Source organism: Aspergillus brunneoviolaceus (genome assembly GCF_003184695.1).
Source record: "Aspergillus brunneoviolaceus CBS 621.78 unplaced genomic scaffold BO95scaffold_21, whole genome shotgun sequence".
Lineage (NCBI taxonomy): Eukaryota > Fungi > Ascomycota > Eurotiomycetes > Eurotiales > Aspergillaceae > Aspergillus > Aspergillus brunneoviolaceus.
In genome coordinates, this window is record NW_020290751.1 from 68,299 (window position 1) to 86,695 (window position 18,397).

General features: G+C 55.6%; 6 protein-coding genes across 6 annotated transcripts; 4 read left to right on the top strand and 2 right to left on the bottom strand.

Annotated features, from left to right (window-relative positions):
- Window positions 1–374: 374 nt before the first annotated feature.
- Window positions 375–2,285, top strand: BO95DRAFT_410060 (sugar porter family MFS transporter; the record flags this gene model as incomplete). The annotated part of the gene is made up of 4 exons (XM_025584162.1): window positions 375–487; window positions 555–884; window positions 950–1,874; window positions 1,928–2,285. 4 exons carry the CDS (start codon window positions 375–377, stop codon window positions 2,246–2,248), a joined length of 1,689 nt encoding a protein of 562 aa, XP_025443868.1. The 3' UTR covers window positions 2,249–2,285.
- A 207-nt stretch (window positions 2,286–2,492) lies between these two features.
- BO95DRAFT_493156 (FAD-dependent oxidoreductase) lies at window positions 2,493–3,870 on the top strand (the record flags this gene model as incomplete). The annotated part of the gene is made up of 3 exons (XM_025590748.1): window positions 2,493–2,652; window positions 2,707–3,516; window positions 3,573–3,870. Exons 1-3 carry the CDS (start codon window positions 2,498–2,500, stop codon window positions 3,868–3,870), a joined length of 1,263 nt encoding a protein of 420 aa, XP_025443869.1. The 5' UTR covers window positions 2,493–2,497.
- A 2,687-nt stretch (window positions 3,871–6,557) lies between these two features.
- BO95DRAFT_83644 (alpha/beta fold hydrolase) lies at window positions 6,558–7,944 on the bottom strand. The gene has a single exon (XM_025592262.1). The coding sequence runs from the start codon at window positions 7,607–7,609 to the stop codon at window positions 6,659–6,661; it is 951 nt and encodes a 316-aa protein (XP_025443870.1). The 5' UTR covers window positions 7,610–7,944; the 3' UTR covers window positions 6,558–6,658.
- Window positions 7,945–10,898: 2,954 nt separating this feature from the next.
- BO95DRAFT_83639 (uncharacterized protein) lies at window positions 10,899–11,585 on the top strand. Its single transcript, XM_025592261.1, has one exon. The coding sequence runs from the start codon at window positions 11,059–11,061 to the stop codon at window positions 11,551–11,553; it is 495 nt and encodes a 164-aa protein (XP_025443871.1). The 5' UTR covers window positions 10,899–11,058; the 3' UTR covers window positions 11,554–11,585.
- Window positions 11,586–12,734: 1,149 nt separating this feature from the next.
- Window positions 12,735–14,291, top strand: BO95DRAFT_441205 (uncharacterized protein). The gene is made up of 5 exons (XM_025586126.1): window positions 12,735–13,032; window positions 13,087–13,203; window positions 13,268–13,458; window positions 13,519–13,722; window positions 13,791–14,291. The coding sequence occupies exons 1-5, from the start codon at window positions 12,883–12,885 to the stop codon at window positions 14,227–14,229; spliced, it is 1,101 nt and encodes a 366-aa protein (XP_025443872.1). The 5' UTR covers window positions 12,735–12,882; the 3' UTR covers window positions 14,230–14,291.
- Window positions 14,292–16,225: 1,934 nt separating this feature from the next.
- On the bottom strand, window positions 16,226–18,192 carry BO95DRAFT_513071 (MFS general substrate transporter; the record flags this gene model as incomplete). The annotated part of the gene is made up of 5 exons (XM_025591579.1): window positions 17,872–18,192; window positions 17,682–17,816; window positions 17,451–17,620; window positions 16,325–17,398; window positions 16,226–16,258 (listed from the first exon to the last, which is right to left on the bottom strand). Exons 1-5 carry the CDS (start codon window positions 18,074–18,076, stop codon window positions 16,226–16,228), a joined length of 1,617 nt encoding a protein of 538 aa, XP_025443873.1. The 5' UTR covers window positions 18,077–18,192.
- Between the last annotated feature and the right edge of the window lie 205 nt (window positions 18,193–18,397).

Sequence of the window (18,397 nt, forward strand, 5' to 3'; positions counted from 1 at the left end):
TGCAGAAACCAGCCACCCCACGGGGAGATTGACTAATCGCTGAGACATTAAGGAGGGAAGGCCGTGGCTAGCCGGTCCCAAATAGATTGGGCCCCTCAAATCGTGCGTTCAAGGGAGGGGAAATTGTAAACGCTCACTCTACCCCCGCACCAAATGGCCTGATCACATCGTGGACAGTCCAGGCGTCATGTTCATCACTGGATCTGGGGTTGTCTGTGCAGCTTCCCCAGACCGCAGCTGTGGGGGATGGCTCCCCCGTCCCAGTCCATAAAAACCCCGCGACTGCCGCGGTCGCAGACGCAGATGCTCTTGCTACCTCTTATCAATCTGGTCGGTCGCATGCGCCTTAAAGAGCTTTGCTGCTGACTCTGACCATGACCTCGTCGAACGTTGAAGGCCGCGGGCAGTGGGAAGATCCCCCACCCGAGACGCGATGGAGCATTCTCCGCAACAACCCTAAGCTTATGGCTATTGCCTTCTTCGCCTCGTGAGGCACCCCCACCTCTGCGATCAACCACCAACGAACGAGACGTACTGACACCGAGTTCTTCTAGATTCGGTGGATTCGAATATGGCTACCAGCAGGGTGTTCTGGGCCAGTCCCTCGTTATGTACCGCTTCAAGGACAACTTCCCCACGGTGGTCGCCTCGTCCAGTGCCACGGGGTGGCTGACCTCCGTGCTGCAATTGGGGGGCATCGTGGGCTCTCTCTCGGCGGGAATCCTGGGCGAGGTCTTCTCGCGCAAGTACACCATGTTCTCGGCCTGCTGCTGGGTGGTCCTGGGCAGTTACCTCTACTGCGGTGCAACCTACCACAACCCAGCCCTGCTGTATGCGGGCCGCTTCTTCACGGGGCTGGGCGTCGGGACCTTCAGTGGTGTTGGGTGAGTGGCTCTTCTTCTTGCAAGGCCCGGTACAAATAGCTAACGCGCGACCACGTCGACCACAGACCGCTCTACAATGCCGAATTATCCTCTCCCCAACTCCGCGGCTTCATGGTCTCCTTCTACCAGTTCGCCACCATCCTCGGGATCATGCTCTCCTTCTGGTGCGGCTACGGCAGCAACAACATTGGGGGCACGGGGGAGCACCAATCCGACCTGGCCTGGCGCCTCCCCTCGATCATCCAGGGCATCCCGGCGGCATGCCTGGCCCTGGGCATCTGGTGGCTGCCGTTCTCCCCGCGCTGGCTGGTGAAGCAGGGCCGCGACGAGGAAGCCCGCCGAACACTCGCCTACCTCCGCAAGCTTCCCGCCGATCACCCCGCGGTGGAACACGAGTACAAAGAGATCAAGGCCGAGTGTCTGTTCGAGCAGCGGGCGTTCGCGCGGACCTTCCCGCACCTCGCCGAGCGCGAGAAGCAAAGCGTCCTGGCGCGCGAGTTCGCGCAGTACTACAACATCGTGCGCACCTGGGACAACTTCAAACGCGTGGCCATGGCGTGGCTCGTCATGTTCTTCCAACAATGGTCCGGAATCGACGCCATCATCTACTACGCGTCGAACGTCTTTCAGAGTCTGGGCCTGACGAGCGGCACCTCGGCGCTGCTGGCCACTGGCGTGACGGGGGGGGTGTTCTTTGTGTGCACCATCCCCGCGATGCTGGTCATCGACCGCGTCGGCCGCAAGCCCATGCTCCTGCTGGGGTCGACGGTCATGTTCATCGCGATGATCATCGCCGGGGTGATTGTGGCCAAGTTCCGGCACGACTGGCCGGGCCATCCGGCCGCGGGCTGGACGGCGGTGGCATTCATCTGGGTGTATGTGGGCGCGTTCGGGGCGACCTGGGGCCCGGCGTCGTGGACCCTGGTCTCCGAGATCTTCCCTCTCTCCATCCGTGCCAAGGGGGCGTCATTCGGCGCGTCGAGTAACTGGGTACGTTTCTCTTTTGCCCGCGTGATCGACTGTTTATGCTAACCAGAGGACAGCTCAACAATTTTGCGGTCGCGTTCTTCGTCCCGCCCATGCTCTCCGCCTGGGCCTGGGGCACGTATATCTTCTTCGCCGTCTTCCTGGCAGCCGGCATTGTCTGGGTGTGGTTCTGCCTCCCCGAGACCAAGGGCGCAACGCTGGAGGATATGGATCGGGTGTTCAACAGTCGCACGGGCGAGCAGGATGCCATTCTGCTGGCTCAGGCGCGGAGTGATGTGGGTCTGGACCAGCTGGACCACGCCACGGCGGTCGAGAAGCTGGGGAGCATGTATATCGAGGAGGAGAAATCGTCGGTCCGTCAGGAGGAAAGGGCATGAGTATAGCCTGGTGATGTTGGGGTCACGTGTAATGCAGTTATGTCTATCGAAATAAATTTGACTTATACCTATTCAAATGCGTTTGATGCGAACTACAACTTCGAAGGGGAGAAGGCAGCGGACCCTCCGCGGATACTCCGCGGGAACTCCGAAGATCGCAGCACTTGGCCCCACCGCCAGCTGTATATAAGAAACCACGGTCGCGAAACTTCAGTTACAATAGGATCAACTCACTTGCGGAAGAACACCATGGCCACCTCGCCAACAGTACTCATCATCGGCTGCGGAATTGCCGGCCCCGTGCTGGCCATTCTACTCAAACAACGAGGCTATGCGCCCATTGTGTTCGAGAGGGTCAGCGCACTCGGCGAGGCGGGCGCATCGCTCCTCATCCAGCCCAACGGGTCAGCCACGCAGCCTCTCTAATCAAGATTCGCACCATACTGACAATGTCCCAGAATGAAGGTCCTCAGTCTCCTGAAGATAGCCGAGTCCCTCGATCAGGAATTCCAACCGCTGCGCGGATACTGGCACGGCACGCCCGACGGCCACACCCTCGCGTCTTCGGGCCTGGCTGGGGAATTTAAGACGCGATACGGGTTTTCAGCCGTAGGCATCCGACGCTCCGAGCTGAATCTCCGCCTCGAAGCCCTGCTCCTGGATCAAGGAATCGAGGTCCGCGAGGGATGGGAATTGCTCCGCATCGAGGAGCACGGGAACTCCGTCACGGCCAGGTTCACCAACGGGCAGTCGATGACCGGCTCGTTCCTCGTGGGATGTGATGGGATCAAGGCCGCGTCACGGCGGGAGATCCTTCGAAACCACCACGACAGCAAGGAGGGCCCTCCGATGTTCACGGGCTTGACCCAAACCGCGGGCATCTCGCCCACCCCGGCGGCCCTGCAGGACCGAGCAGGGCAGATGAGTAACTGGTACGGCGAGGGCATCCATGTCATCGCGTATCCGGTCTCCAAGACGCATACCTCCTGGGCAGTGACGCTACCGGACGCGAATGAGCAGCCGGAAACGTGGAGGCTGTCCGGTGCAGAGGAACTCGCGGCGCGGCGCGGCGAACTGCAGGCTCAACTGGCTGGCTTCGAGCCCGCGGTCTTGCAGCTGGTCACTGATGCGGAACGTTTGATCAAGTACGGCTTGTTTGATCGGGAGGAATTGACGGCGGAGCAGTGGTATTCACGCCGATGCGTGTTGGTGGGCGATGCTGCCCATCCTACCAGTCCGCATATCGGACAGGGGGCGAACCAGGCGCTGTACGTATCAGCTGGGACCAAATGAGGATTCAGTCAGGCTAACAGCTTGTACGCAGGGAGGATTGCTATCACCTTTCACATCTGCTCCCAGACCTCCAGCAAAGCTCGATATCCGCCGCAGAGACCACGCAGCTGAGGGATGTGAACCTGATCGAGATATTCCGAGCCTTCGCACAGCTCCGTCAACCACGCACATCAAAGTTGGTGAAGGAGGCGCGACGCCAGGGCGAGCAGCGGGTGGTGGTGGGCGGGCCGACCAGATGTCGTGAACGAGATGCTCGTATCGCGGTAGCGTGGAAGGATTCGGAGGTGTTGTTGGAGAATTTCGACCGGTTGCTGCGGGAGCCCTTCTAGCAGTGCCGTATGGCATCCATCATCGCTGTGGTAGAGTCCCTTTTTGTCACTCTGAGCCACTAATCAGCTGAGGATAGGGCACAATTCTGTCTTTTCGAAATACGGGAGCAATCCCGCGGTATCTTCAAGGTGTCATTGCCTGGCGTTACCGACGAGCTCTCCTCGACAATGGTCGGGTAGGCACATCCAGTAACCAAGCAGGCCGGCGGCTTCCTTCTCGAGTGTGAATCCCCAACAGCCGAGGAACCAACTAGGATGAATAAGCCAACGCGTGGTGCCATATTACAGTTGGACTTTGGGTATGTTGATACTGAAGAGTTGATCTACCAGTCCACCCGCGTGGATCGGCAAATGTACACTTATTGCACAATACAATACCAACAGCAGCAGGAAGTACACACAATTCCCCGACACGTAGAAAGACAGCTTGTAGGCATTAGCCCCTAAGATGGTTGTCATCACGAGCTCTGCCTTGTGCCTCCGCCTCCTCCGGACTATCACAGGCTTCTAGATCGCGTATCTACCACCGCCCAAAGGCACCCGCCAACTGCTGACCCCAAGCCCCAACCAGCCTTAGGCACCGGCCCAAATAAGCGGAAGCCCGAAATAATGTCCAATTTCATCCAAGACAAATGAACATCTATCATACACTCTTGGAAACTGTGTGTCGCTCGCTACAAGTAAGCTCACCACGATGAGTGCTGTACCCTATCGCCACGCGGTCAATCTTTCGTCCGGATCGTCGGGCACGTCCTTTTAGAGTCAGTGGAACTGGACATGAGAAGATACATCTTAGCTCCGCCTTGTTCAGAGAGAAAGAGAGCGAGATGTGACCCTGTCTCGTCGGTTGACGTTACCCCAAACAATGATTGGGAGGACTGCGTGCATCTAACCACAAGGGTCTAGCGCGCCAGGGTCTGCGGAGGAGGGATCAGGCGCATGGGCCTGGAAAGGGGCAGAGAATTAGAGAGTCAAGCTCTTTCGAAGAGGTAGAAGAGCTACGTGAACTCGTACCACTGGCGAGCTTATCGCTATACCAACATCAAATGCCCGCGCAGAGCGTGGCCGCAAGGTCCCACACCCGCAACCGGCCGACCGTCTCCTCTTCTAAAAGAGGCAGAATTTCAGGCCTCCTTAAAGGCATTAGGCATAGCTGGCAGACATGGTAATTTGCTTATTCTATCAATGGTTCCTGATAGAAGAGAAGAGTGATGTTTGTGGAATGTGTTATGGGCCTTTTGGGCTGGTGCAACGGAGGGCAGTGGTTGACATGTGCTGTAGACCAGTAATGTGTGGGAAGACGGAGAAGCAGCTGAGAAGCTTCCATGGAATTTTTTCAAGGAAAGTTTCTCTAAAATAGCCATCTTTCCTACACACTCAACATTGCCGTTGGCTGGGGGCGCGGTGGCCATTTGGGCGATCCCTTGAGACGAAGCTTCGATACCTTACTCGAGCCTCCGCGATAGTTTTTGATGCAAGGGTTGAACATTGTACAACATTTTCTCTTCGAGAACATGATTGCAAAGCCAGAGCTAGAGGGCCGTCAGCTCTATGCAAGCGATATGACCACTTCATGGAACAAGAAGTTGTAGAAGGTGGTCGAAATAAGAGGGTGGGCGGGCAGTGGCGGCTGAGAAGAAACCGGATGGATACAGCCAGGAAAATCGACGGCTAAAGTATCAAGTATGCATTGTGAAGTATCTACATTCACTCGAAGCGCAATGTGGGCATAGGCCCATCATTAACCTAATGGATCTGACTTTGACACAACTATACCCCAAGAACCTTAACCGATGAACCTGTATCGGATGAAAAATAACTCAGTTGGCTATTCACAAATACCAGCACTGAAGTCTAGGAACAACCCCCTTCTAAGACTTGTTAAATAACATAGTTAGAATCGTACTATATATCAAGCGATTAATAAAAGCATCATAGCATCATAGCATCAACCTGACCTTATTCAATCCCTCCACGACCACCTTCGTTCCCTTCTGGTTACTAAACACACCGTCCACCTCCCGATATCTGCCCTTTTAATACATGGACCAGTTCCAAGCCAAGGATACAAGGGACGTAATTACTCTGGGATGCTCTAGTCTGCCACAACACTTAAATAGCGAGCCTATCCGCTGGTGGCCCCTACATATGTGCCCACTTGACGAGGGTGGGGGCGCCGCGACAATGTTGATCGTCTCAATAAACACCAGGACCCTGCACCCTAACCTGTGCACACATGCTGGCCAAAGCTTCCTGGACGCTCTATATTGACGGTGGGGAGTAATAAGCTGCATCGCTCCAAGCACAAGCCCCTTCATGCACCTGGCGCGCGAGTGCAGACACTCGGGGCCGAATGTCTCATATGGAAAATTCCACATAGTCGGTGACTTATGGGTGAGCGTCCTCGATACGAGCACACCCTTGATGGGTCTATGGCCGTAGTTGTCCCCACTTGGCCTAGCCTTTACATCCAGGCAAGCTGTCCGCCGCTACAATTTCCATGCTGAAGCGGTAAAGCAGGAAGTGGCCAGGATGATAGTCTGGGGGCTCGTCTCTGTCTCAGACCAAGCACATAGCCTCAGTCGCATCGTCCCAGTTGCTGCCATGGATTCGGTTTTGCATGATGCGTACGAGCTACCACAATCGATACGAGCCATCCTAACTCAACACAATATGACATATTGACTGCTGCTTGATGATGCGCCACACACAGCAGCGCAGAAGCAATAATGGATGAATTATTAATGTTCATGATTTAGAAAAAGCTCTCTCGTAATCATTCCGAATCCTACAGCACCTTCTCCAACAACTCATTCAGTTCATGTACTACAAACTCCGGATTATCCTTCTGCACAAAGTGGCCGGCATTGGGCGCAATCAAGGGGCCCTTGCTGTACTCGGACTCGGTAATCTTGACCAGTCCCTCGTTATAACGGTGCCAGTAGGGGTTGACGAAGCGGTTCGTGACCGGCTTAGGCGGGCCCATCTTGGCCGACTCTTCCGCAAAAGCATCAAAGTCGTGTCCCACGACCGTCACATACGGTCCGTGACCATCAGGGCCTTTCAGCTGCGGGCCGTCACTGGCCGGGAGCAGCTCGCGCAAGTTCCGCCGGCTGAGACCCTCTTTGCTCCCGACGTCCGGGTGGAAGACGCGGCGGACGCCGGCCCGCACCGCGCGGATGGCCTCGACGGGGATCGGGGCAATGCTGGCGGGGTCAAAGTCCGGAGAATCCGGATCGGGGAAGATAGAGATAAAGTCCGAGTTGGCGAGGACGCTGTCGAGCAATAACAGCGCGGCGACGGTGCCGGGGTAATTCTGGGCGTAAAGCCGAGCCAACGCGCAGCCGATCGAGTTCCCCACCAGTACCAGCGAGACGGAGTTCACGTCGGCGACCCCCAGCTTCTCGGTGGTGATCTGGACGAGCAGCTGACGGAGATCCTGGACGGCGGCCAGGCAGTCATGGCCGTGGGTGGGGTCCTCAGCGCCGGCGTCGGCGGGATCGCGATCGGTCGTCTGGCCTTGACCGAAGCGGTCGTACGTCAAGAAGGCTGGGCTGTTGCCTGGGCGAGCGGATTTCAGTTGCGCAATGACAGGCTGCCAAAAGGCTTGTGGAAGGCCGAGCCCATTCACAAAGACCACCAGGACGGGTTTGGCGGATGCTCCGTCGGGAGCTTGGAAGGTATAAGCCAGCTGCGCCGAGGGCTTGGTAGTGAGGGCGAGAAACTCTACGTCGGCCATTTTGGGAGGAAGGACTTCTCGGTAGGAAAGAGGAAAGGCCCGAGAAAAGTCGGACTAGTGAATGAGGAAGTAGGCCTACTCAAGAATTTTTCTTTGTCTGTGTCTGGTGGTTACTTGAGAACCGACGGGATTTATAGGCGTTGTTCGTATCGGTGAGGCTGAAGTGGGGTCGCGCGCAAAAGGAGGGGTGCTGACAGGCTGATGCTAACAGACGAACTGACCACTAATTTTGCACAATCATTATACTAGCCGGTATTAAGCTATTCCTTCGTTTCCTTTCTGGATGTTTGACGCTAGGCAATCTCACGATGCTGACAACATCGCAAGGTGGTAACTAGTTAGTTAATTTGCAGCATGTTGAGTCAGGGGAAGAGCGACCCGAGGGGGATCAGGGCTGGTTTATAAGGGCGACTCGCATCTCAGCTCTACGGATAAGCGATACAACACCCAACGAAGAGTCTGATCAAATGACAGGCCGCCAGAAGCAAACATGGAAGCTAGTCCGACAGGGTAAATGCAAATACGCCTGTTAGTCCAACTACAAGGTACAACGGCGCGCCAACGACTCGAATACCTGCACAATCGCTCCGATTTGTCAAGTCTTGAACATGTCTTTGTTCTGCAAGTGGTTCGTACTGTTTAGCTCATGTGATGCCCAACGCCAGGGGTTCTATCGGTTGCATTTTTTCGATCGGTGTTGTGTTGTTTGACGGCTTCCTAGACAGAAGGCACCCAGGTTTCGCACAACTCGCAGCATGAACGCCTTATCCAGCAATAAGCGGCCCAGGCCGGTGATGTGTTTTGAGTCAGATATGATGAACCCTGGTGAGTAGCATGGTGGTAAAGACTGCATATTGATGAATGCATAGAATTCACATCTTCTGGAGGTTAAATCAGCCGAGTCCGCTGTGTTTGTGTCGGGTTCGTATATTCATGTGGCTTAAGTTGACACATCGTGGGCTCAGGTTTCAGGGACGGCATGACCAAATATGAGTTAAAACTATGTGACAATAATTCTAAGCGGGGCAAGAGTAAATCGTTGCAATGTGCATGCCCCAAAGGGGTGTCAAAAAGATTTGGTGGATAACATCGTGTCCCCAAAGAATCAGGACAGAGCTGATTGATTTGCTACACATTGCATCGCGGTGATTCTTGCGGTGATTCAACTGGATTTTACCAGCCTTGAACGAAAGAGCCCATCTTAGGGGAGATGCGACGTATCACCGGCATCGCAAACCTGCTCTCCGGCTGCTACCTGATCTGCTCACCACTTCTGGCATGCATGGATCTCAATTCTCTTGCCTTGTTCCCGGGCGCATCAGGGCGAGAAATGTTGTTGAGTGGGCCAGTCTGGAAAGCCTCGGATCCCAAAATTGGTCGCAATTATCAAGCATAGCTTCTCTCGCGCACCAGTCTTTTGAATGACCGAAAGTCAGAAGGCGAGCACTGAGCCGGCTAGAGGCCACCCCAACATTGTGCGTTTTTGTGAAAACCCAACCCCTCAAGTCCTGGGTGTCCTCACTGACCAGGTCAAGTCAGCTGTCGCAAAATCACCGAATTTGAGGTAGTGTCATTGCAGTAGTTTACGCGTGGTCCTGTCAAACTGCCTCTTTTTTCACGATGCTGGGGCTCTTGACCGTTCGGCGGGAGCAGGGGGCCTGCAATTGAGCTCGCTCAAGCCGAAATGCTGAGGGACTTAGTTGTGCGAACGTCGGTTGTGAAGGCAGTAGCAGGCGAAATTGCCTCGAGGTTGACCCTTGCCCAAGTCCAAGCACGCGGATTCGTGGGTTACGCGAGCAACGTCCCAGGCGATTTCGAACAAAAACCCATCATCCAAGAATGCAATCGAGGAACACTCCCCCTAATGTCGGACCCTTCACATCTTCCGTCAACCCCACTGGACCGAGTAACCGAGGGCCATCCGCTTGATTCTCGTCGAGTTCCTGTTCCCCGAACGAGATGAGGATGCACGCTCTAAAATAAGCGGAGGGTGAAGGTCGAACGTGAGTGGGTGCAAGCCTGGAGGAACACTGCAGATCCCCGTTGAGGGCAGGCAGCGCTCATCCCTGCCCTGCTTGGGAAAATATCCGGTGATCGGCAACTTTCGCTGTTTGCCGGCAACGGGCCCACTCTCTCAACGCCCGGGACTCGCGCGTTTGAGCCCGACTCATCGCGACTCAGCTCCTCGGCGCCCGATTACGCATTAGATTCCAAGCAAGGAATTGTTTTCCTGCAGACACAAATGCCAGGGACTGTTGTCGCAGGGCGTCGGAAATAGGAGACCGGGACTGTTGCATAGTGCGTACGGGATTGCTGTTCTAGTGGGGTCAGCATGAACAGTTCACGACGGCAAGGCTGTAGCTTTGTTTGCGGACCTTGGAAAGATGCTGAACCACTTGATACGGGAAATTGAATTCCGTCGGCGGTTTGTTGCTCAGCTTTGCTGGTCAATCAGATGCTGAAAGTCTTCTACGCCGGTGGATTGCAGCAGGTGCGGCAGGCCGCGGAAATGTCATCGCCGGAGCAGTTGCAGGGAGACTCTTAAGGAGAGATGCACAACGGTCGGTGTGTATGCTTGCATGATTAGTCAGACGCACGCATAATCTCGATCACCCAAGTAACTAACGCTACTGAATAATAAAGTAGCCAAAGTTGGCGATTTGACAAGAGTTGTCCAGAACATCAGCGCAACTCAGCGATACTTCGAATTGTATTCTCTCAAGGCTTGTCAGGGCTTGCCTGAGTCACTTGACCGCCTGTCCACGTGGACTGTACACGCAGTCGTCTAAACCTCCATATCGCTGACCGAAGATTCTTGTCTAAAATTTCCAAGATCTTGGAGCCCCCGCATAGATAGAAGTAAGGTTTGCGCTTCACCATTCCCACGGTACAGCAGTGGCCGCAGCTGCAGCTATTGTCTTCGCCCGGACCAGATCGGTCTTCTGAACAGCTAAGAAGTCGATGGCTCGTATCCTTTGCCAGAAAGTTCTGCTGCAGAAGGTTTGGTCTGTGGCTCGGCTGCTGCCGGTGCGCTTGTCAGGAGCAAAAGCAGGAATTCGAAGAAGTATCCCTTGGATTAATCATAGTGATACCCTCCATCGCCGGGATTGTCCGCATGTTTCACTCTAGTGATTCAAGCATCTGCTCAGTGCGCAGGACAAATCGTTCGCTACTATTTATATATTCAATATCGGTCTCAGGGTGTTATCAGCGCGGGCGGTCCTGGCTCATAGACTGGTGATGTACAGTATATTTAATAGAGATCGACCCGTCCCATGCGACCGAACAATATCTAGACAGGGTATAGTTCTTTCACTAGACATCTTGTGAGTTTGCCGCGCGAAGAATCAAGAAGATAGGCGAAAGTATGCTAGGATCCAAGGGGGATTGCCGGCAAATCGTCAGGATTCTCCCCATGTCTCGGCAGCCGTTCCGTTAAGGTTTTATAAATGACATGGACGACCAAAAGCCTTCAAAGTCTATGGCCGACACAGTATTCTGTGCCGACGGAGCATAACTTAATTATTCCACTGAGTCATCCTCGCGTGCTCTTGAGTGGCAATTCGTCGGTCAAATCCGACCTGCCACGCCGATCTGGGCCATCACCAGAATGGCATCATCCCGTGGTCACACACGACTGTGCTGTGCTTTCGTCTAGCCGGAGTACTGATACCAAGCCCTCTAGGCTCTCAACCCCCCTGAACCACCTTCATCGCGTCGCTCGTGGTGGCAAGTACGCTAGGCTCCCCCTGCAGCGACAGTCGTGGCTAGTGTGGCGTGCTAGCGACGCGAAGGAATGTCTTCCCCGAGATCGACGACCAAGGAAGCCGGCCTTGCGCCCAGGGGAGGGGGGGTCACTGTGTAATATTCTTAGAACAGCGAATTTCGACGGAGTAATGTTTCGAAGCACCGGAAACACCTGCAGCTACACATGTAGTACATAGTTAGCAAGTAGCAGCTAGCTAATGGCACGAACCAGATTTTAATCTATTTGATTCACGATAACCTCTTCGCGGCGAACTTCCGTTGTGTGAGGGTTCGCAGGCGGGCGCGCCCGATGGGGGGCTGGCAACTGGTAACTTAGTTGGCGCGCTCGGTCGCACGCGGTGGAGGTGGGCGGCCTAGCCCACCACACAACTGTAACCGTGCTAGCTTAAACCGGATTAACATTGAGAAGGTGGAAAGAAATGCCTGACAAGCGAGTCATGACAGGCCGAGGAAAGCCGGGTGGTGGTGTTTCGAATGGGTTGACTTGTCCCAGCACGGCATGGACGTCGCCCCCAAAGGTGGGGACTCCCAGGCATGTTTATTTTCCATTTTGGTCGATGTTCCCCGGTCCTAAGGGACCCGGGAGTCTGGTTCTCTCTTTCCAGAACCCATGCATGCATGCATGCATGCATGCGACTTAAGGAAATCCCCCTTGGGGGTTATTGACACTAACTGTAGACACGAAGCTGGGCATGCTTGGGGAAGGGTTTTGCTGGTACTCGAACTACTAGTACAATGCGGATTGTCATCTCGCTTGGAGAGAAAGAACTTGGCAAACAATGATTATTGAGAAAGAGTTTCCCCTCCGTCCAGAAGTGCCATTGAACTGCCAAATAGGGATTTAGGATTTACCGAACAGTGGTGAAAGTTCTAGACTGGCGGGCAATGATGATGTTCTCTAGGGTTAGGGTGGGGGGCGGGGGGGGGGGGAGAGGGTGACATGACTCGTCCTGATTTGTCGCGGACGGGTTCCGTCCGCAGAAAACTGCAAATCAGAGGCGCCACTTCTTTCTCCCTGACAGTGGTTGCGGTGGAGAGCAAAAGTGGATGACTACGACTCTGTTGACGAAAGTCTGCTCGCGTTGACAGCCTAAACTGGCGATCTCTTGGGGTTTTAAGGGAGACAAACTCGTATTCCGACCTTCCGTGGAGATAGAGGGGCGGAGGACAAGCCGACTGTCACAACTCACGAACCCACCCCTCGTCTCGTGGCCCGTCCGACTGCCTCAAAGGGGCAATGATGTGGGCAGTCTAACCTCGCCTTTTGTTAGGGTTGTAGGCCTGCAATCAAAGAGGCTTCCCGCTGCAAGGACCCTTCTGATTGAGTTAATCAACTTATTATATCCTTGCTATCACCCCCACCCATGTCCACATTTCCCCTCCCCCCCTCTGCCCACCACCCCCCATGTTGACTGGAATTTGAGCTTTGCATCTCCCCAAATGCGTCCTTGACAGCACCACCACAGGGCTGACCTTCGACTCTTTTTTGCGACGACTTCAACGTCATGGCCATCTACGCCGATGCGGCCCCGTCGGTGGCCGGCAGTGTCATTATGTTGACGACCCTGGCACTGCTGACTTATGGGGCCCGAGTATACTGCCGGTTGACCCGGAAGTCATGGGGGATGGAAGACTGGATCATGTCCGTCGCCTTGGTAGGTCGCCCTCCCACTGGGACTCGAACCTGAGCTGATCGGTTGGAATTTAAGGTGCCGTTCGCTGTGCTGGTAGCCGGCTGTGTAGGAGGTGCCTTCAACGGGATTGGAATTCATCAATGGCGGTTGGCGGAGCCGGAAAATGTGCAGTATTCAGCGGATGGAAAGAAGGTATGGAGCCTTCACCGGGCCCATAGGGGCACGTCAAGCAGCTGGATGCTAACGAAGTCTCCAGTTCTTCCTCATCTTCGAGGTCGGCTACTGCGCTGCCATTATCCCGATCAAACTGAGTATCAGCTGGATGTTGATTCGAGTCGCGGAGGGGCGCAAGGCTTATCTCTACATTCAGTACGTGGTTATTGCAACTTTCGTGACCATGAACATCATCGCGTTGATCTTCATTCTTATCAACTGCATCCCTGTTGAGTATGTGCCCGCGTCCTCTGACTGTTGAATCGAGTGGACAACGAGACTGACTGCGCCCAGTGCTGCCTGGAATGACGAAGCCCTGAAGAACGGAGGTCACTGCCAACCGTCCTACGTCCTCGCCGACGTGTACTACGCCTGCACGGCCGTGAACATCCTGACCGACTGGGTGACGGCTTTACTGCCTGTGCCCCTCCTCTGGAATGTCCAGATCAACCGCAACACCAAGATCTCGATCGTTGGCTTGATGGGTCTGGGGATCTTGTACGTACACCGCCCACTGTCCTTCACCGCACCGCACAGACAACCATCTAACCCCATTTTCCGTACAGTGCCTCGCTATCCGCCTGCGTCCGTCTCAAGTACACCGTCGCGCTCACCTCGCAATCGGACTACCTCTTCGGCGTGGCCAACGTGGTGATCTGGGGGTTCGCGGAGAACGCGCTGGGGATGATCGTCGGCAACGTCGCCACCCTCCGCCCCCTGTTCCGCATCCTGCGCGATCGCAAGACCTCCGACTACAAGAACTACAACCGGTCCCCGGGCTACGGCCACAGCTCGCACCACACGGGCGGCGGCGTGTTCTCGCGCACCTACGAGCTGGCCGAGCACGGCAAGAACCCCAACCACGTCACCACGAGCACGGTCGCCGAGCACGGCCGTCGCAGCTTCAGCGACGGGGACAGCGAGCGACAGATCCTGGAGGGCGGGCAGAGTCCCGGCGAAGCCGACATTGTCGTCAGCCGGCAGGTGATCGTGGCCTACGACTGAGCATTTTGGGTTGGGTTGGAGTTGAGGGTCTGGGAAGGGTGGCATTCTGGTTTACTCAATCGTTATAAATCTAATTCTCTTACGTCTGCATGCTCGCGCGAAGAGGGATGTGGGTGATGTGTAGGCTGTAGCTGCCCTCGTCAAAGTCAAAGGATGCTTATACGAGCAGGAATCATCGAAGCACTAACCAAGATACTGCAGGCCCCATCACCTGCGTCTCATTCGCCAGGTTTGACACTTTTTTCGTGCATATTTGCCATGGATGCCATGGAAAACACCCCGGTCACCGCCGCACCAAGCTTTGGTCAAGATGTCTTCTGCTATGGGCCGTCGCTCGGCCCGTGCAGTGAAACATGGCCCGCAACGATCACTAATCGGAATTCCGGCCATGACAATCGCCAGCTGAGTGCTCCAGACAGCAGTCTTCGACTGTCGACGCTCACTCTCCGAGACATGCTTACTGAGTCGAGCATAGTCAACCCTAATCAGGGCTGGCGCTCCCCAGCCGCTCCCCCATTTGAGGAATGGTCACATGACTAGCGTCCGAGGGGTTTGTCAGGCTTCAGCCCTGCTTGCTTGGGTGTTATGAATACGAGTCTCTAGCTCAATAGTCTCAGGGTCCCTGGAACTAGCGCAGGGTCTTAAGATATCTAAGTGGGATGTTGCAGAAAATGCCTCGGAGACGATTGCTCACTTCAGGTATCGAGAGGCTTCCTGTGCAGCACCCTGGTGTATGGTTGGCGGATATGTCGGTTCATGCAGAGGCCCACAATAGCTTCAAGTCAAATGCAGATGCAGCTAGTCCTAGACCGGGCTGATGTCCGAATGCAACAGTCCGGGATGGGTTGCGATGAGAGTTGTCATCTCTAGGATGACATTCTTCCTACGCTCGAAGATGTAAGCAAAGGGCGCCGATGAGCGATAAATTCAAGCATCATTTCTCTCCGTCGAGCAAGCATCTCGCATGAAGGATGACGGCACCATCGAGCACCATCACGTGCCAGTCTATGACCTGATCATGGAGGATGCCCACGAAGCTCCCGTGAATGTCCAGAGCTTTTCTAGCAGGCGCTAGCGATGTACAGTCACAGCGATCCGCGGAATGGTCGGAAGGATATTCTGGACGGGTTGGCCAAGATTGGGGCTGGTTCCGGGGCGGGAGTTTTGCATTGAGGTTTTCTGGGAGACACATCGGGAACTACACGGCGAGAGTGCGTTCATCGCTGCATGTTCAGGCTTGTGTTGGTATATCGTGCAACAGTGATTTTCATAGTGGCTAAGAAGAGGGAATGCGAGTCTTCCATCTCTACCATGCGATGTTAGCAACGTAGAGGCTGGTTTCAATCATACCACAACCGTTGTCGGTTTAACAAGGCAGGGACGCACAGCTGCGAAGCCGCACTAGCGGGATCAGTAGTTCAAGTCGTAAGTTAATTCTCATCGAATGCCACCCATGATCAGCTCCACAGGCACATTCATGAAGGAATCCCTGGTTATTGTAGCATATGAGATCGAGGCGAGGTTTTAGCACTCTCCTGTGGCCAAATGACGAGCAGGATGTAAAGTCCGGAGTAGTGAGAGAAAACGCAGGGCTGAGCATCTCGGGAATGTGGGGGATGCCAGACTGCGTGTTTCAACCCCAGATCCAATCTCGACCGATCTCGCCCGAGGGCGTCGGCCACAGTGGGTCACTTCGGCCTTCCGGGCTAAGTCTCGGTCAGCCCCGAAGTTGGCTCCGTGCGGGGGCTGGGATCCCTGGAGCTGATCGGCGACCCCCGAGAGGAAGATTGCAACTGTCTTGTCCCGTACTATCCATGGACTGTTAGATCCGCTCATATGATCACAATCTACTCTTCAGAAATACATTGTATGACTACTGGTGACCGCCTACAGTCACCACGATATATCATGTCAGACCTCAATTGTAAAGCATATCTCATTAGAACACCACAAGACAATCACCATGACCGCACGACTACCAACGACCCGACCTAATTCACTTCTCCTTCTCACTCATGCGTTTTCGCCACTATTCATTGCATATTAGCCCAATCCCACGAAGCCACAATCGAGGAAAGGAAAGGGCAGGACAAACCTTAGGGTTATAGAAGTATACCGGCACGCCAAGCAGCAAGACACCCCCGACCACACCGGCCAGAATCCCCATCGCCGCCGGGTAACTATACTTGGCGACCATGGGATTCAACCCGTAACTGACCCCGAAGCTGATCAGGTTCTTCGTGCCCACGACCGTCACCAGCGCGGGGCCCGGGTTCTTGGGCCACGCCTCCGTGGCGAAGGAGGTCGTGCGGATGAGCACCGAGACAAAGGCGACCTGGTACAGCGTCCAACCCATGAAGGGTCCGCCCCAGGTGGCGTTGCCATCCGCCGTGAAGCCATACAGAATCAGGGAGGCGACAGCGAGCAGGCCCGGAGCGATCAGCAGGAGCAGATGATGCTCGGGCTGATGCACGCCGCCCGCGCGCTTGGCGGCCCAGACGATGAACCGGTCGCCGAAGATGCCCGCGTACAGCATCCCGCCTAATCCGCCGAACACGCCGCCCAGATTGATCAGCCCGATCGCCGATGCGCTCCAGCCGTAGTTGTACTGGAGCACCGTGTTGTACGTCAGCGACACGCCCACCGACGCGCCCAGCACCACCGAGGCCAGCAGCGTCGCGTACAGCACCCCGGGCGAGCTGAAGCTCTCGAGCATCTGCCACCAGGTCTTGAGGACCGTCCGCACGGGATGCGCGGACACCCCCGGCCACGGGCTTAGCATTTGGCGGTAGGATTTCTTGGCCGGGGGATGCTGCGAGGGAGCCCCCGGGAAGGAGGTTTCAGTCTGCGCGGCAAGCCAGGCGCGGGCTTCCTCCTCGCCTAGCACCCGCGTCACGCCATATTCGTCGGTGATGACGGCTTGATTCTGCAGGAAGACCGCTCCGCGCTGATACCGGGTCTCGAAGCAGCCGAAGACCACGAGGACCAGGCCGACGCCGACGGTGAGGACGAAGACCCAGTAGAACCAGCGCCAGCCGAGGGCGGCGACTTCGTAGGAACTTCCCAACGTCAGCAGACTGGTGATGATGTTCTGGGAGGCCCAGTAGATGCCGTAGATGGTGCCGCGATGGTGGACGAAGGTCAGTTCGGCGAGCATCAGGGGGAGAAGCTGGTTGGGTTAGTGAGGTGGTTGCGATCACTCAGAGAAAGGGCGAACGTACAGACTCCGTGGCGCCTGTGGTAAAGCCCATCAGGATACGTAAGCCCAGATGCTGGCCCCAGTTCTGCGATAGGGCGCATCCGATGAGCGAGCCGAGCAGGACGACGGTGGTGATGAGCATGATCGGTCGTCGGCCGCATACGAGGGCGAGAGGAAGGATAATGTAGTTTCCTGGTCCATTCAGCATACACTTGCGTACACAATGGGAAGAGGATAGTAACTGAAGTCTTACCCACGCCCACGAACAAGGACGGGAAGGTCGAGAGCCAGACGACTTGGTTGGTGCTGCGGCCTTCCGCCCCGTACAACTGGAAGAAGACGTCGAGGACCGAACCCAGTCCTCCCACCACCGACAGTGACATGATGGCTGCGTCAATTAGCAAAGGGCACGGCAAGCTCGACACCATCCCAGTGGCACTTACAGAACCAACAGCAACATACGATGATGGCAGTCTTCTCCCAGACAGCAAATTTTAAGGGGTCATTGGGGTCATCGCTGGGCACCGGCAGACGCTGAATGCGGCCTGTCTCGTCCACCAGAACCGGGTCTGCGGGCTCTGGTTTCTCGACATTCTCCACGAAGTCAACGTGCACCTTCTCGAGGTCTTTGTCGTGCAAGTCGGCCATGATGGGCGTGGGACATGAAAGGAGGAAACATGACTGCAGGGGTGCAATAGTGCCGGGTTTTAACACCTCCCCATGCCGGATGCTCCTCCACTCTGCCGACGCGGTCGAGCTAGCCCTACTCCTTTGGGGGGAGGGATGGGGGGGGGGGATAAGGAAGAAGCTATATTCATATGGAGACGAAAGAGTATGCGCCAGTCAGGGAGTCATGATGGCGCTCGGGGCGCGCAGAGGGGGCGCCGAGTCGGCAAGCCCCGAGCTGTCTTCGGGGGACTAGTCTACATTCAGCGGAAATGCCATTGCCACCCCCACATTCTGGGGTTA

Bases quoted from the DNA above. Each gene is read 5' to 3' on its own strand.
- BO95DRAFT_83644 (XM_025592262.1), bottom strand. From the start codon at position 7,609: ATGGCCGACGTAGAGTTTCTCGCCCTCACTACCAAGCCCTCGGCGCAG.
- BO95DRAFT_83639 (XM_025592261.1), top strand. From the start codon at position 11,059: ATGACATGGACGACCAAAAGCCTTCAAAGTCTATGGCCGACACAGTAT.
- BO95DRAFT_441205 (XM_025586126.1), top strand. From the start codon at position 12,883: ATGGCCATCTACGCCGATGCGGCCCCGTCGGTGGCCGGCAGTGTCATT. The intron at 13,204-13,267 runs GTATGGAGCCTT...CGAAGTCTCCAG, and splicing joins ATTCAGCGGATGGAAAGAAG to TTCTTCCTCATCTTCGAGGT. The intron at 13,723-13,790 runs GTACGTACACCG...TTTTCCGTACAG, and splicing joins TTGATGGGTCTGGGGATCTT to TGCCTCGCTATCCGCCTGCG.